At 38.6% G+C, this 17816-nt stretch overlaps 1 protein-coding gene across 3 annotated transcripts; it reads right to left on the bottom strand.

The window, feature by feature from the left end:
- Positions 1-3850: 3850 nt before the first annotated feature.
- Positions 3851-16436, bottom strand: trafd1 (TRAF-type zinc finger domain containing 1). Of its 3 annotated transcripts, none has more exons than XM_038703000.1 (14): positions 16205-16436; positions 16000-16086; positions 15814-15862; positions 15589-15724; positions 15292-15345; positions 14757-15192; positions 13551-13844; positions 12970-13034; positions 7787-8047; positions 7352-7490; positions 6209-6425; positions 6009-6063; positions 5847-5882; positions 3851-5674 (listed from the first exon to the last, which is right to left on the bottom strand). In XM_038703000.1, exons 3-14 carry the CDS (start codon positions 15846-15848, stop codon positions 5636-5638), a joined length of 1767 nt encoding a protein of 588 aa, XP_038558928.1. In that variant the 5' UTR covers positions 15849-15862; positions 16000-16086; positions 16205-16436; the 3' UTR covers positions 3851-5635. The 3 variants fall into 3 exon arrangements, with proteins under 3 accessions (XP_038558928.1, XP_038558926.1, XP_038558929.1); XM_038702998.1 differs by having other exon boundaries at positions 15946-16086; positions 16205-16435; XM_038703001.1 differs by lacking the exon at positions 5847-5882 and having other exon boundaries at positions 15946-16086; positions 16205-16434.
- Between the last annotated feature and the right edge of the window lie 1380 nt (positions 16437-17816).

Raw genomic sequence — 17816 nt, 5'->3', positions numbered from 1 at the left:
GCAGCTTTTTTGAACAGAGGATTCCCACTGAAAAGGTGTAAGCCCGCCCCTCTGTGTCCCCGGCTTCTCCAGGCGCTCATTCAAAGCGCGCCGCTCTGTGGGACGACGCAGAATAGCCTCCAGGTATGAGGGGTGATTAGTGCCACCGTCTGCCATTGAAGATCTATGTGGAAATTCACATAAAGGCATTATTCCGTTAGATTTTCATGGAAGCAGACTCCGTTTTAATACTTTCATCAAGCAGGAATACTCAATGTTTTTATATTCTGTAATTATCTCTACATTTATTAGTTTTCATTGTTAATGTTGTAAGGATTGTGAGTTACAGCTTACACCTTATACTGCATGTACAGTATTTCACAAATGTCAGTACACCCCTCACGTATTTGTAAATATTTGATTATAGGTTTTCATGTGACAACACTGGAGAAATTACACTTTACTACAATGTAAAGTACTGAGTGTGTAAATTTGCTGTCCCCTCAAAATAACACATCACACAGCCATTAATGTCTAAACTGCTGGCAACAAAAGGGAGTACACCCCTAAGTGAAAAAGTCCAAATAGGGCCCAAAGTGTCAATACTTTGTGTAGCCACACCATTATTTTCCAGCACGGCCTTAACCCTCTTGGGCATGTAGTTCACCAGAGCTTCACAGGTTGCCACTGGAGTCCTCTTCCACTCCTCCATGACGACATCACTGAGCTGGTGGATGTTAGAGACCTTGCGCTCCTCCACCTTCCATTTGAGGATGCCCCATGGATGCTCAGTAGGGTTTAAGTCTGGAGACATGCTTGGCCAGTCCATCACCTTTACCCCCAGCTTCTTTAGCAAGACAGTGGTTGTCTTGGAGGTGTGTTTGGGATCATCATCATGTTGGAATACTGCCCTGTGGCCTAGTCTCTGAGGGGGAGGTGTGAGGGACCAAGCTGTCAGGCATGAGGAGTAAGAAAGTAAGTTTCAAAAAAATATTTTTTTATTTACAAAGCACAAAAATTCTAGGCCCATGAAAGAGGTCAACTAAACAGAACTTAACTCAGGTAACATAACCTTAACATAAACTAAACAAAACAGACCTAAGGAGACTGAGATGTGGGGGAAACTAATATAGTGGCTGATCAGGCCATTCTGACACAAAGGGGGTAGACAAAAACACACTGTATAAACAAACCACAATAACTACATCACATTTTAAGGCAACTACCTAATGTGAACTAATAATTATAACAACAAAAGAAGAAGAAGAAAAGAACACAACTCAAAAATGGAATACTCTGCCACCCCCATGATATGGGAAACATGGTGCAATCCAATTATACATTCCCCTACTTAAACAGCTTAGAGTCTGTTGGAAACCCTTTTGTCTGTCAGCCAGCCAGCAACACCCCAGCAGCAACTCCCCAGCAGCAACTCCCCATGAACTGGTAACTCAAAAAGAAAGGTATTAATTTCACAGAACGTAACTTAAAGATAATGAACCTGAAATTAGTTAAATTGACAAAGCTAACTAAATGTGTGCACCCAAATAGAAAACTAAGTCAAATAACTAATAAAACTTTAAAACTAGAGTGTGTCCAGTTATTTTGTATAATATGTAATGTGCTCAAAACAAATGAGTTATCACCCTGAGTAGTTGTTTCCATTTGTGGCTGCTAGTGTGGCCATCAGAGGGGATTGTGCTCCGCTTCAGTAAGTCACAGTATATGTTGGCATTCATGGTTCCCACAGTGAACTGTGGCTCCCCAGTGCAGGCAGAACTCTTGCAGCCCGAGACCATGACACTAAAACCAAAACGCTTAACTGTAGGCTAGACACTTGTCTACCAAATAAGTTTATCTTGGTCTCAGAAAACAAAACATAGTTCCAGTAATCCATGTCCTTAATCTGCTTGTCTTCACCAAACTGTGTGCCAGCTTTCTTGTGCATTCTTTAGAAGAGGCTGGGATCACAGGATGGGATGACAGCCATGCAAACCGATTTACACTTATTCATTTAGCTGACGCTTTTATCCAAAGCAACTTACAATTGCTATACATCTCAGAGGTCGCACGCCTCTGGAGCAACGAGGGGTTAAGTGTCTTGCTCAGGGACACAATGGTGGGTGGGTCACAGTGGGGGATTGAACCCGGGTCTCTCACACTCTTATCCATTGCGCCATCATCACCCCTTTTTGATTTGATGCAGTGTATGGTCTATGGTCTCAGCGCTGACAGACTGAACACGCCCACTCCCTATTCACACCTGAGACCTTGTAACACTGAGTCACATGAAAAAATGGCTAATTGGGCCCAATTTGGACATTTTCACTTAAGGGTGTATTCACTTTTGTTGCCAGCAGTTTAGACATTAATGGCTGGTGTGTTGTTTTGAGGGAACAGCAAACTTACGCTATTATACAAGCTGTACACTCGCTACTTAACATTGTAGCAAAGTGTCATTTCTTCAGTGTTATGAAAAGAAGAATATTTACAAAAATGTGAGGGGTGCACTCACTTTTGAGATACTGTATATCTTACATCCCATACTATATCATAGCTTACTATATTAAAGCCTTTACTATGTTGTCTTATACAGTTTAATGACATTATATTCTATTTCTATATTAATACACACATACACTAAGTATCATTACATAATTGTATTATACACTGAAAAAAATTATAAATGCAACACTTTTTGCACCCATTCATCATGAAGACTTTCTGTACACAAATGGCTTATTTCTCTCAAATATTGTTCACAAATCTGTCAAAATCTGTTAGAGAGCACTTCTCCTTTGCAGAGATAATCCATCCACCTCACAGGTGTGGCATATCATGATGCCAAATTCTCTGAAACGCCTATAGAGACGGCTTATGGTAGAGAAATGAACATTTAATTCACGGCCAACAGCTCTGGTTGACATTCCTGCAGTCAGCAAGTCAGCGTGCCAATTGCAAGCTCCCTCAAAACTTGCAACAGCTGTGCCATTGTGCTGGGTGATGGAATTTCACATTTTTGACTGGCCTTTTATTGTGGCCAGCCTAAGGCACACCTGTGAGGTGGATGGATTATCTCAGCAAAGGAGAGGTGCTCACTGTATTAACATAGACATAGAATAGAATTAAAATAGTATATTCGTCTTGTGTCACTTTACCTTGTAATTTTGACTTGCATAGTTCTATTTTTTATATATAGATAGCTTTCATATCTCATTGTTTTACTTTTATCTATTTATTGTTTATGTTTTATCTGTCTGTACTTATTTCTGCCCTGGTGCTGCTACAACAACCGAATTTCCCCTCAGGGGATCAGTAAAGTCTAATCTTATCTTACCTTGGTAGCATCCACCACTCGGACACCAAAGACAAATGTTGTTTTCATATGTAAAGTTTTTCTTTTTTTTCTTTAAAAAAATTGCTTATAAACTGGGATTGGCTCCAGCACCCCCGCGACCCTGTACGCAGGATAAGTGGTTGACGATGGATGGATGGAATTGCTTATAAACTCAACACCACAAACTAAATAACTGTCTCAAAACATTGTGTCCAATTTCCTTATAACTTACAGATTACAGAGTTATTTTCATGAAACTTCCTAGAAAGTATAAGGAAATTAGAATCTGGAAAACACAGCAATACCATTTTTTCTCCACCCCTGAAGGCGACCATGTCTACTGTATTTTATAAAAACAAGAGGGCTCTATTTGCATTTGTTTTTTTGTGCCGCCTACACTTAGTAATTCAAAAGTAAATGCATTCGCTGCTTGGTTTTGAAGACACGATCTTCAAAAATCCATCAATAACAAAAACATGTTAGCTGTTTTTTTAAGTGTTTTTGATTTAGTCAATAAATATCAAACATGAATCATACTTTAAGGTAGTTTCCCTTTAATGACCAGACAGTGAAGTGTATTTTTTTCCAACATTATAATAGGTACAATGTTTTTTTCTTCAGCCTTTTATAAGACATTCAGTAATTGGTCTTGTGATAAATGAACAAATCAAAAGAGAACTTCTGTATTTCTTTCCATAACCATTAAGGCTTTACATACTAAAGGTCTAAGGTGCTACTACCTTATTATGCAAAAGCATGCATCACTTCCTCATTATGTGACATTAACAGTGACAGAAATACAACTTTGTGATCAAAAACATGTATTGGAGCTTATTTCATGTATGATTAATGGTTCGTTCACCAAGATTCAGGTTTTTCCAAACTTCATATTCAGTCATGTAAAGTTAATAATAATCACAATACACATTTGCTTGATCATGGTGTGACTGTAAAGTATCTATACTCTGATGCCACATCAAATACATTCAAAACAGCAGCAGTTATCGAAGCTAGTTCTGCTCTTTAGAGTCTTTAGTCACCCCTCACACAAAGGGCACCAGATAAGATAAGAAGTTAACAAGGCAGGAAACAAATGAAGTGATTAAGTTGTTTGTAATCTTGGTATTAAAAAAATATCTTTTAGCTTTACTTCTATGTAGGGTTTCGGTATTATGACTGGCGAACTGGGGTGAGCTAGACATAGAAGGATGTATGAAACAACACTGACTGAACACAAAATAAAAACCATGAATGTTATCATTAAACATTTAATAGCCACACAAGACAAAGGGCATCAAGAAAGTTGTTCTTAAACAGGAGTAGTAAGCCATGTGCTATGAGTGCCTACAGTCCATCAAAACACCACACCAGGTGATTTCACTGATTACTTGCTCCTCACTAGTTGAGCTTGTTGATCAGGTTTTAATCAAGAAAATGCTCTGCCATTTCTCAAGACTCTCAACCTCTGCCTACTTGCCTACTTTATATGTATTTCTAAGGTGGACCCTATGTTACACACAAAACACTTCTTATCAATCTTAAATTCTATTTAGAGGAGCAGCACACAACATTTTTCATACTATATGAAAAGAAGATTGGACAGGAGACACTGTTTCAAAAGCCATCATCATAACAGCACATATATAGAGTTCTATAGTTAAGATAAAAAAAAAAAAAAAATCAAAATTACTGAGGAGTATTAAAGACAAATGATAGACAGTATAAAAAGACAAATGTTCGATAATACAGTTTTTTTTTTCTTGGTCAAAGATGCATAAATTTATCAAATCTGTTCCTGAAGCCCTTTTTAAACAAAATAATCTATCAAAGTGCTTTAGGTTACATAAGGATGCAGAAACCAGGAAGGAACTGGCAAACAGGGGAGAAAACAAATTGTCCTTGGCTAAAGCAACAAGGTAAAGATTAAGTTAGACAAATCTACACTGACAAAGTCATGTGTCTGTGTTTGATGTTCTCATTGTTCTTAATAAGCCATGACACGACTTGTACGGTTAAAAATAAAAAACTTCAAATCACTGTAAATAAAAATTGATTTTTTAATTTAACTGTTAAGGCTAGATGTTAGACATACAAACCTTTGAAACAAATCTTGAAATGAAGCAGAATATGCATGAATAAACCAAAATACTTACTTACACTTGAATAGTAGAATTCATGAAAATATAAACTGCAAGATACTAATACTCACACAGGCACTTATTAGATAGGTATGTGTTTCATTTTCAAAAGTGTGCAAAAAGATAAATGAAAAGCAGAGTATGAGATTTGGTTTGTCTACTTCTCCAGACGTCCCTGCTCTCACTCTTCCTCCTGCTCTTCATTCTGCTTCTTGGGCAACTGCAAAAGGAAAAAATACAATTGAAAGTCTTTTTATGGATGGAAAAGTATGTTAGGAGGCAAATCCACCCTTAAGCAGAATTCACAAAGTCTAGGTAAATATTTGCAGTGGCCGTATACTGATGGGACACCCCCAAAAACACTTTAGTGCACATGCCTATATTTTACCCACCTTGAACTTGAACGCACAGAAGTTGGAATTGTGTTTCTACTTGGACCACATACAAACAAAATATTTGACATCAACCTTACAGACAATGCATTTTTCATTGTACCGTCCATCATGTTCAGCAAACAACAAAATGACAAAATGAGATAGAAATAAGAAGTGTACCTTTGTCATTGGATTCCTTATGTTCCCTCTCCCTTCTTTATTTTCTGGTAGTAGTCTGATGGAGAAACACATTCAACTCAATACTAATAACATTAAAAATAATACAAATCATTATGATGAAGAAATATTGAATGGGTGGAGTAAAGATTAAAGTAAATTAAAAAGACTAGAGTTTCCAAGGATTTGATCATTGTTTTTACCCCTTTAAAGATACAGAACCAGACTTCTCAGTGTCACAGAAAGACGACTGAGCCCCCTCTGCTTCCCTGCCATGCTGTGGTCTGGTGGTGACAGAAACATCACAGTTGGACGTCTTCCTTTGACTTGGTCGTCCAATGTAGCCTCTCTGCCATTCCCTTGGGTTTTGTCCTTGTGGTGTGTCTCTGTCAAATCCAAAGTCCTCCTCCAATAAGTTACCTATATGTGGATCAGGACACACAATATCTGCATAATTAAACACACATTACAATGACCAAAGAATAACTCCTGCACACTTCAACAAAACGTCCAAAATATAAGGCAATAAAATAAAACAGCCATTGTCAGAGAGATGTTGACTGTTGCACGTTTATGCTATTGTTGGTGGTGATGTTGAATTGGATGTTAAATACTTGTCCACCCCAAATTTATATACGTACATTTGGAAGTAAAATATTTAAAAATGTTTCAATATAATGCAATCTAATACAAAATCACCACTAATTCCAGAGTTTCACAGTTGGCTGAATAGGCGGCACTCTTAACTCAAAAGGTCACTGTAACAAAAATAGGTTTTTCGTCATAATGTAAGAATGACTCGGTGAATTCCAAATTTCACACGTTGACTGGGACGACACAATGAGTAAACGACGACTAGCACAGTACAGGCTTTCCTTCATTCTGCCTTTCACTTGCTGCCTCATTATTAATTTCGAGCGCCATCAGAATGATGTCACTGCAAACAACGTAGTGGAACGAGCCTAGCTAAGAGTTTCACCTGCAGCTCATAGTGAGGCTTCATATCTAAAAATGCCAGGAGAAATCAAAAGCACCACAACTTGTGTAGCTATACTCTATAACAATCCATCTTTACATAGTAATCAAGTACATGTGTTAGCCAACACATCTAGGATATATTCACTGGAATCATACATATGTATCATCTTAACTTCCATTTAGCCAAAAAATACACTTCATACCTTTTTATTCAATTCCTTCCAATATTGACTACATATATTAAATGAGTCTAGAAAGACATGGATGTAAACTGCAACTTGACTGGTTGCTGGGGGCATACAACCGCAGGGGTGGTAAATGGAGTTTAATATTAATTTCACACATTTAAAATAAATTCTACACATTACCTTGGTGCTTTACTCTTCCTTGAAAATCTGGAGACATGCTGCTAAAGGTCTCTTTTCCAGGACTCAGTGGTTTTTTGACAGATGTTCTTGTTAGATTATTCAGTGGATGAGCAGTCTGAGGACGCATGTCACATTTGTCCTAGATATAAAAACAAAAAATAAAATATCACAAAACATTAGCACAAATATATCAGTTTTACAGGGAAAATACACATTGATCAACATCACGGTAAATATTTGTGTTTAATATTAAACCTTCATGACAAGCTGGTTGTTCTGGTCATAATGTGGAAATCTCTTTTCAATAATACTGCCACATTTCTAAAATAATTTTCCTTTCCTCACAAGCAGTACAATAACGTACTTAACAATCATTCGCGACATGTCAATACTGTTAAGACTGGTTACCTTGTGTGTTTGGTGACAATTACAAACCTGATGGTGAAAGACAACAGCCTCTTCTAGAGCAATGCCACAGAATTCGCATGGAATAACCACATCGCCCTCTAGTGGACTGGCTGGAGGACTATAGGAGGCCGGGGAGACCGACCGATGGAAAGTGGGGATGTTTGAAGCGAGTGTGTCAGGGACATTGTGCATCAGCCCTGATGCGTTCCTGCTCATCCGGTCCTCTTTAGGTGGAGACGTGGGATGCTTGCTATAGGACGCAAAGGCAGAGGCGGGGCTGCACCCAGTCTGAAAGGAATACAAAAGGTTGCAATCTACCTTAAACCTGCTTAAATCAAGTCATCATGTCCCTGCTAGTGTTCAAACAGACAAAGGCTGTGACTGGACCGTGAACTATCTGAAACAAAGATAAAGAAGGGCATGCACATATTTGCATGCCATGTGATATCTGACTGGATCTGAGCATTTTACTGATTAGATTTGTCCATACACAGATTCACAGCCTTTAGACAGGTTTCAGAAGAAAAACAGAAAGCACCATGATAAAACAAGTAGCTCACAGTGCGGTAACGTGGGTCTAGAATCAGGTTAAAATATTTTCAAACGTCAGCAAATCCTGATTTCAGTAGGGAGAGAGAACAGGGTGTGTCAGTCAGGTTATGATTGTAGTTTTCGCTCTTGTCATGTATGCAGATATAATGTACTGACCTGGAATTACAAACTGTCTGCCCTCCTTTTTTCAAGTGATGTGTTGTGTCAGCTGGGCAAGTATTTCCTCCAACATTATATGTATATTTTACTTGAATATGGACATGAATTCTCAAAGCAGAACTAGTATTAGATTATGATGTCACTGGGATCACAGGCTCTTTAGTCCAGAAAACAAAAAGGTGTCTACAGGGTGGACTGATAATATCATGTAAAAACAGAAAAGCTAATGAATCTGCACATACAAGCTTAGGGGGAAAAAAATCAGCAAATACTAAATTGAAGATCCTTATTATGACTGAAAGCCAAGATTCTTCAAGTCTATAAATGTGACACACGGCAGTCTTTTTTTAGGCCACTTCTCAATGTATTGTGAATGTAGTGCATTGGTCTATATCAGGATAATGTGAGCACAGTGACATTGTTTCGTTTGTAGGTGTGCTGTTTACATGTTTAGAGCACACCATGCCTCAGTACGATATTATTTTTAATTTCATTTTCAAATAATGTTGTGTAATAATGAAGCGTTTGTTTTAAGGCGACTTTAGACCAAGTATAAAAACTGTGGTCTGCAACATTAAAACCTGCCAGTTAACTCCACTGCGACTGGACAAGACGGTGTCTTGTGTCTCTTCAGTGTTGTGGCCAGCTTCTTGTGGAGCAGCTCTGTGCTGAATTTACAGGAATGGGGAAGTCAGAGTATCATCTGTAAAAATTCACCCACATAGCGTTTACTGTGTAAACTCTGTAAAATGGACGCTCCATTTCTTTCTAGTATGCGTGAAAGAATTTCTCTCTTAAACCTGTTCATTTCTCTGAGGGATAAACTGTGCCTGCCTTGTTATCGCAGTGGTTACCCATTTACAAAAGGTATATTCCCCTGTTGTTCTTTCCCTGAAAGCAACTTAGCGCCCAGCATCCAGCACATAGATCCAGCACCTGATGCGACACCAGCAATTGCCGTGATAGTAATCAAATGGACCCACGTTGCGCCACGAGTTTGTGACCGAACGCAGGCTAATGCACAGCAGAGTATAGGGCAGGTAGTAAAACTTTTATGAATTCTCATGAAATGATGTTGTTAGTCTCTTATATTATGACTTTTTTCTTAATATATTAGAGAACACCTGCTCTGTGGGATAGCTTTTCAGGAGAAAAACTATTTAAAAAGCAATAAAGAATGCCTGAGAGCCTTAGTGCATCATATTCTGGTATATTTTTATATTTTTAATTGTCACCTGCAGCCTGAACGTTGTAGAGTTAGGGGTTAGGGTTACCCCTTAGATGCTGGCCCTAAAAAAAGTTGAGAACCACTGGACTAGATCCTTATTGGCCAGGGTTGACAAACTGTTCCTTCTCAGCTCTCTTCATTTTTAACTGAAAATATTGTGTTCAACTCTTAGGCTACGTTCAGACTGCAGGTCAATGTGACCCAAATCTGATTTTTTTTGCCCACATGTAACTCAGATTTGATCTTTTTATGACAGTGTGAACACGCCAAGTCACATGGAATCTGATCTTTTCCATATATTTGAGCTGAACCTGGACACTCGGGTATTGATGTGACTGATGACTAATGAAACGAACAGAAAGTTGTGAACACTTGTCATAATTTGGGAGAAATGTGACCCATGAGAGGACAATGATAAACAGGAGTCTCCCGTGAAAATCCGGAGGGTTAGGGAAGTATACTAACCGGAGCTAACCTCTGTGGCTCTGTTTACTTCTGTACAACAGTGTGCTGCATGTGACCTCCTGTTATTTTTCTGCACAGTACACATTGGAGTCTGATTTGGACCGCATTTAAAGAATAATGTGAACTGTCAAACAAAAAAATCGGATCTGGGAAAAAAATTGGAATTGAGTATTAGGGGTGTGACAATAAGTCGATACAGCAATATATCGTTGTACATTTTTCCATGATATTGTATCGATATTCCAGCCCATCATATTGATACACAATATTAATAAAAAAATAGCGCTCAATGCTAACATATAATGGGAATCTCCAACGGACATTAGCATCGCGAAAATACAATCTTAACATAAACTATACGTTTTGCTCCACATGCTGAACATCTTCAGTGACATACTGCGCAAATACTTAAAGTACATGTTTCCTGAGCTCTGAAATAAAAGAGAGCAATTTGTATCTGCAGTAAAAAAAAAAATCAGTGAATATGCATTTTATGTGCCTTTTTATGAACAAATGTTTTGATCATTTTTCATAGTTGCTCTGTAGTTTTATTTACAGACTGAGCAGAATTGTGCTGTTTTCTAACAGTTTGGATTTGCAGCAAATAAATACTAAACTTTTTCACGGGCATTTTGTATTAATAGTTAGACAGATATCGTGATGTATCACTTTAGGATTGTCAAGCGATTATCGCAGAATTGCTGTATTGTGATATTATCATTATCGTGAGCCGTGTATCGTATTGTGAGGTACCCTGCGATTCCCACCCCTATTGAGCATTAAGGCCTGCAGTCTGAACGTAGCCTTAGTCCAGTGGTTCTCAACCTTTTTTGGGCCAGAGCCCCCCTATCCATTATCCAGGGCCCTTACCGCCCCCATCAAAAAGATGTTGGCTATTTGCCCTAAAAGAAATTGTTGATGATGATGATTATTATATTATTATTAACTATTGTTATTAAAAACATATAAAAAAGCACATAAATGAATTACAAATATATTTATTACTATGTTATGTGAATAGCACTTACACTCACCTAATGGATTATTAGGAACACCATACTAATACTGTGTTTGACCCCCTTCAGAACTGCCTTAATTCTACGTGGCATTGATTCAACAAGGTGCTGAAAGCATTCTTTAGAAATGTTGGCCCATATTGATAGGATAGCATCTTGCAGTTGATGGAGATTTGTGGGATGCACATCCAGGGCACGAAGCTCCCGTTCCACCACATCCCAAAGATGCTCTATTGGGTTGAGATCTGGTGACTGTGGGGGCCATTTTAGTACAGTGAACTCATTGTCATGTTCAAGAAACCAATTTGAAATGATTCGAGCTTTGTGACATGGTGCATTATCCAGCTGGTAGTTGCTCCAGAGGCTTGCGACCTCTGACATAAATAGCAATTGTAAGTCACTTTGGATAAAAGCGTCAGCTAAATGAATAAATGTAATGTAAATGTGTTTGTGGCCCCTTTTCATCTCAGTGATAAATTAATCTATTTTAATTCAGTTATTGACAGGACTTTATTAGCTCATCTGTTAATAACTTATATCATAACAGCTCATGTTATAAACTTTTTGCACATTCAGAATCTCTCCCACATTTCTGTGTTCTCCGATATGTCGAGAAAAAAAGTCGTAATCTTACGAGACAAACGTTATCATTTAATGAGAATTTTGCTTCGCTAGTAGTATCCCCTCAACCGTCTGACAGACACAGAACTGGATGAGACGAGGAGATGCTCAATCAGTGCGACAGCAAAACTAACCGAGAAGACCTGTTATCAGGCAGAAATCTCACCACAATATACACGTTAACTTAAACTCCGTGGTGGGTGAAATTTTACAGATGATCTTCTGACTTCCCGTGAAGGCAGCACAAAGCTGGGCCCAGTCGCAGTGGCGTAAACTGGCTGTAATGTTGCAGTTGTTTTGAAAGTAGTTGAAAGTTCAAAATCCCATTGTTGTGATTCTTTGGGGTAAACTCGCCTTAACCCTATTGCTTCCAGCGCCCCCCATCATACTCTGAACGCCCCCTGGTTGGCGGTACAACCCTCGTTGAGAAACACTGCCTTAGTCAGAGTTTGGAGTACATCATAGCACAGAAACAGCACTTCTTAAGGTACTGAATGATTTGTTACTATGTGATTCTGGAAATTGTGCTATTTTCCCCTTGCTTGACCTAAGGGGTTGGTTTCTAGGGTGTTGCTCTACAGTGGTTTCACTCCTATTTGAAAGATAGAACCTTTTCTTTAAATATTGGAAATATTTCCTCTATATTTCCTGCTAGATTATTGACTGCTGTGAGGATCTCTCCCCGATATTGGCCTCAATTCTCTGGTTACCAGTCAAATATTTTAAAGGTGCTGTTTATGTTTTTTTTAGGGAATTACATGGACCGGCTTCATCGTATATTTTAGATCTCTTAATGTTTTATCACTCATCTAGGCCCCTTACATCATTAAACCAGTTCCTTTTAGCCATTCCAGTGTCTTGGATGAAAACAAAGGGTGAGCCTGCCTTTTTGGTTGTGACCCCAAGAGTGTGGAATAACTTTTCCTTTATTATCAGGTCATCCCCCAATAAAGACGCATATAAATCTCGTCTTAAAACTTATTTTTTTCCCCTTTGGTGTTTCAGTGTGTTTAGGGACAGTCGTGCTTAACTGTCTTGTTTTCTATTTATTGCTGTATGTTTTTATTTGATTGGTCTGTTTTTAATTACTTACTATGTAGTTAGCCGCCTAGCACCATGAGCCAACCCCCTGAACAGTTTAACCAGAAGAATAGCATCACATCTCTAACCTGATGCAAAATGAGGTCCTCTTCAGGAAACAGCTCTTCGCAAAACTCACAAGGCAGCATGGTATCTGAAAAAACAATTTAAAATCATTAACAAGGCAATATAACAAAGAATTTATATCCAAATATTGGTGCAATGGTGGAATGTAACCAAGTCCATCCCCTCAAGTACTTTACTTAAGAACAATTTCGAGGTACTTGAGTATTTCCATTTTACGAACACCCAACGACCCTAGGAAACATCACTCGCGATGCATGTTAATAGTGATGTATTATTATAGATTAAGATGCGTGGCAGAATATAGTTACAATTAGCCCCACCTTTACCTCCTGGAACATGCTTACACATTAATGCATCAATAATCATAATCCAGTAGTATATACGATTCTAATATCGGCCATTCTGAATGATGAATACTTTTACTTTGGTGCTTGACGTGTATGTTGATGCTGATAATTATGTCCTTTTACTTAAGCAAGATTTTGAATGCAAGACTTTAGCTTGTAGCAGAGTATTTTTAGAATGTAGTATTGCTACTTTTACTTAAGTAAAAGATCGCAGTACTTCTTACACCACTGGTTACCTGTTTGATCATGTTCCTGGACTGTACTTGTGCTGGTAGTGAAGTGTGGGTAGTTGTTGTTGGGCAGAGAGAGTGAAGAGTTTACAGAGGTGTTAAATGTCTTCCCAAACTTGTGGTCCCAGATACCACTCCACACGTTGCCCTCTACACCTCCAGCCACAGATTCTCCATCACTCTGCAGGCTGAGAGCCAACATGTAGTCCAGGCCTGATGAATCCTCATCAAGGGTGAGCTCACTATGAGGCCATGTACTGCTGCTGCTGCTGCTGGTCAGAAAATCCCTCTGCTCCAGCACTGCAAGAAAAAAAAGGAGAGAAAAAAAAACAATTATACTGTTATTTCAGAAAAGAATAATTACAGCTGCAAGCAGGACAGCAACGTAGTTCCAGTCTATAAGAACAAAATTGGGAGAAAAGATATTTAAATGTTTTAGGATTTGTTCTGTTTATTCTCTTGACAAACCCTTAATTTGTTTCGACCACTTTGGTAATAAAAAGTTGCTGGTTGCTGGTCAAGCAAACCTCAGAGTTTGAATAAACAGAATCAATGTTAGCAACATATACAATGTGTTCTTTGGCCCTCTGTTTCCAGGGGCATCTACTGCAAATGATTGCATACGAGAAAGGTTGACAGTAACACTTACAGTCATATCTTTGTTACAGACTCAAATTTTGAAGTATGAAGCAAATTTGGTGATACTATACAAGAAAGGGAAGTTTAAAAAAGGCATGGGTTGTTTTTTTTTTACCACTAGCAGTGAGCAATGTTTTTACAAGTGTGTAAAGTGTTGTTTGTATGATGCACAGGACACAAACATCGCAATACACATTCTTGCAGCTGGTTTCAAGTTATTCCACTGATTGACAGTTGGTGGCAGTAACTCAAAGAAGTGTAACAATGGGCCCTCAAAGGGAGTAAAGAAAACATCTAGGAACAAAAGATGTGTGTAAACAATGCATGCTTCAAATTATTCATTTAAAAATCAGCTTAACAAATGTTTTATGGGAAAGAAATACATTCTACATGTCTATTACACCTTTTTTGGTAAGAAACACTGGATGTAAACATAACAAGAAAACTCCAAAGGACATCTTTAACTGGCTTATACAGTTCTTCATCGCTACATTTTCTGTCCAATAAGCCTGGTGGGCACTTTTTTCCCCCCAACAGGAAAATTAATAATCAGTAGGTCACTGATAAACTCACTGTGGCTAAATGTATTTCTAGGGGCAGAATTCTTCCAGTCTCCTGATCCTTGAGGTCCCCCTGAAGTGTTATAAACTCTGGTATCAAATGGGTGGGGAAATCCCTGTTGCTCTGCTGCACTGATGTTATTATTCTTTGGGCCTCTCTCTTGGGCTCCTAGAAGGTTTCGGATGGAATGGGCTTCAAACCATGGTCCCGGAGACTGCGGTTCTACTGAACTGCGACTTGTCCGGCTATTGTTCCTCTCCTGGGGTGGTGTGAGGCTTGGACATAAGACTGGATGCACATTTTGTTCCCTCAACATTACATTGCACTTGCAGTTTGAGCAGGGCTCAGTGCGTGTACCGCAATAATCTTCATGTTCTTTGGACTGACTGAAAACAATCTCCAGTTCACAGTATTGGCACGGGACCAGCCGCTGAGAACATTCAGAGCTCTGAAAGAGACAACAATCGTGAAAAAACACAATATGAAGATTTAATCAAGTTCCTTGTTAGAGTTATAAATTGGGAAAGAAAAAGAAATTCAGAAATACCTGGTGAACATCAACATGATTCTTCTCAATCTTCAAACCACATTTGCATGTAATCTGAAATGAAAGTGACAAATAAATGGCATTTTTACTCCTGAGACATAAAAATCACAAAGGTCAGGAGGTTCAGGTCACAGTTTACTGGTTCCTGGCTTTGGGACAGAAAAACTAATGTTCACACATATTGATTGGCTGTTCCAGGCTTTGCAGATAACATTTTGGTATTAGACCTGCTCTTAAAACCAGTACACATCTATCGCAGAAATGATGTTAAATCCAGTACTGCTGTTCAGATATTACCTGTGTATGCTCCTGCTGTTTGTGCTCCTGCAGGTCTGACCTGGGCACCGGCTCCTGGCATACATCACACAGTGCAATGTTTCTTCGACAGTGAATCTCATGGGTAGTAAAATTTGCCTCAGGAATATCATGTTTGCTACAAAGGTAAAGAAAATTACTGATCTGGTGTGTTTTCACCACCATTTCAAATCGAATGATCACTTAATGTACCCTACTCATACTTACCAATTGCCACAGAACTGTGTATTTTCATCTGACATGGCTCTACCAAACCCTGTGGGAAAAGTGTATTGTTAGTTATTAATGACACAAACCAACTTGGCTGACATATCAGGAGAAAGTGACACTTAACCTGACCTTAATAATGTTTCTAACCGCTAAACTGGTTGACAGCTCTTTCGGGTTGCTCACCAGGAAGGGAGCTAACGTTAGCTGACAATGATGGCCTGGATTAACAAGATTTCCAGTCAACTTTAATCAGCAAGCATCTTGAACGACCTAAAACAAAAAGTTAGACAATGTTAGCTATGTTGCCTTTAGCTAGCTACGTAGCTTAACATTACATACGCTGTTAGCAACCACCACGTAACAGTTAGCGTTAATTTAGCTAACTAACTTTATACACTCTTTGTGAAGAAGCCAGGACGCTAACGTAACATCGGATTTGGGGCTCTTGCTGCCCCGGTGCTAGCAAAACGACGACAGCCGGTGTGAGGTAACCGTTCGTCAACTAATTCACCGCTGAAATAGATGTTGTTAACGAAAAGGAAACCCGTAGACAAATGACTAGCTACTTTATGATAGCCTGTAAAAAACAGTTCGTTATTTCCTCCTTGAACTGGGATTATTATCCCCGAGTGATGCCTCTCAGGTTGTCTACGTGACGTACATATCCACTCCGCCTCCTTTAAAATTGGCACAACCAAACCAAATCCTACCTTAACAATTTGTAATATCACACAATGGTCTGCATTTGTAAGGGGCGTACATTTTATAGAGGTTACGTTTTTTTTTTAGATCCAGTCTATGGTTAAAGCTAAATGTTAGTCTAACGTCAGGGCAAAATACCCCCTCTCTCCAAACTCGAACGTGATTGGTTGAGTAAACACCGTGCACTTGTAAAAACGTCCCGGTGCCACAGCTTTTCAATTTGATCCGATATCTGATATTACCAGTATTTCTAATAAAATGTGATGAAGGTGTTCAAGTCATAAACTGTATGGTTCAGCAAGTAAGACACCGGACTCCGTTTCCCTGTCTTTTACTTCCTGTCCACACCGGAAGTGGGAATGTGTCTAAGTTCTTTGACATTTGCAGCTTGCGATAGCCTTGCGCCTACAAATATCAGAACCAGCTTTTTGAAATTACAGAGTGTACTGATATTTGTGCTTTATTGTGGAAATCATTTCGGCTGAGCCAGTGAACTCTTCGATCTCTTAAAACATGCCTTTATAGATGATTTTATTTTTGGTTTTTCTTTTTACTATATTTTAATTTCTTAAGTGTTTTCTTGCTTTTATTGCATATCTTGTTTTTATGTTTTATTGTCTTTGCAATTGATACAGCAATTTGTAACAAGGTTTTTGAGTGCTCTAAAAGTCTAAAAGTTCTCTATAGATAAAGATTATTATTATTTAAAAATGTATCATAATAGAAGTCGTAGGAGTGGCTGTACAAAACGTGCCACTACAGTAACTCTTAATCCAAACAAAGAAACGTTATACAGGGGACAGTTATGGGGTGGCAATGTTGCAGTGGCTAAGACACATACCTTGGTGTGACAGACCCGGGTTCGATTCCCACTGTGACACAACAACCAATGTGTCCCTGAGCAAGGCACCTATCCCCTAGTTACTACAAATGTGAGTGACCTCTGACATGTATAGCAATTGTAGGTCGCTTAATGTAATAGTGGAGACTGTTTGTAACCATTTTGCGTACAGTCCAGTGTATGTATGACAGTTATAATTGTGTAACAACGCAATTACTCCAAGTTATTTTATCAATAAAATACATATTACAGTTTGATTCTTATGTACATTATAAATCAGCTTCCAGATACGTGAACCAACCAGGACCGAGACATCCTGTTACCAAAATTTTAAGTATAAAACTGGAAACAATGGTTTACTATACTAAAAGTCAATGTACACTTTTTTGTCCTTATATTCAGTATACGGGGGTAGTGATGGAGCAGTGGATAAGACACATGCCTTTTGTGTGAGAGA

This window comes from Micropterus salmoides, unplaced genomic scaffold, assembly GCF_014851395.1.
Source record: "Micropterus salmoides isolate LMB-PRFRI ecotype aquatic unplaced genomic scaffold, ASM1485139v1 Ms_hic_scaffold_7, whole genome shotgun sequence".
Taxonomy (NCBI): Eukaryota; Metazoa; Chordata; class Actinopteri; order Centrarchiformes; family Centrarchidae; genus Micropterus; species Micropterus salmoides.
The sequence above is the reverse complement of the archived record's forward strand: the minus strand, read 5'-3'. Positions and strand labels throughout refer to the sequence as shown.

Coding starts and splice junctions, on each gene's coding strand:
- trafd1 (XM_038703000.1), bottom strand. CDS start 15,848: ATGTCAGATGAAAATACACAGTTCTGTGGCAATTG. Junction 15,346..15,588: donor AACAGCAGGAGCATACACAG/GTAATATCTGAA, acceptor CTTTCATTTCAG/ATTACATGCAAATGTGGTTT. Junction 15,193..15,291: donor ATCATGTTGATGTTCACCAG/GTATTTCTGAAT, acceptor TGTCTCTTTCAG/AGCTCTGAATGTTCTCAGCG.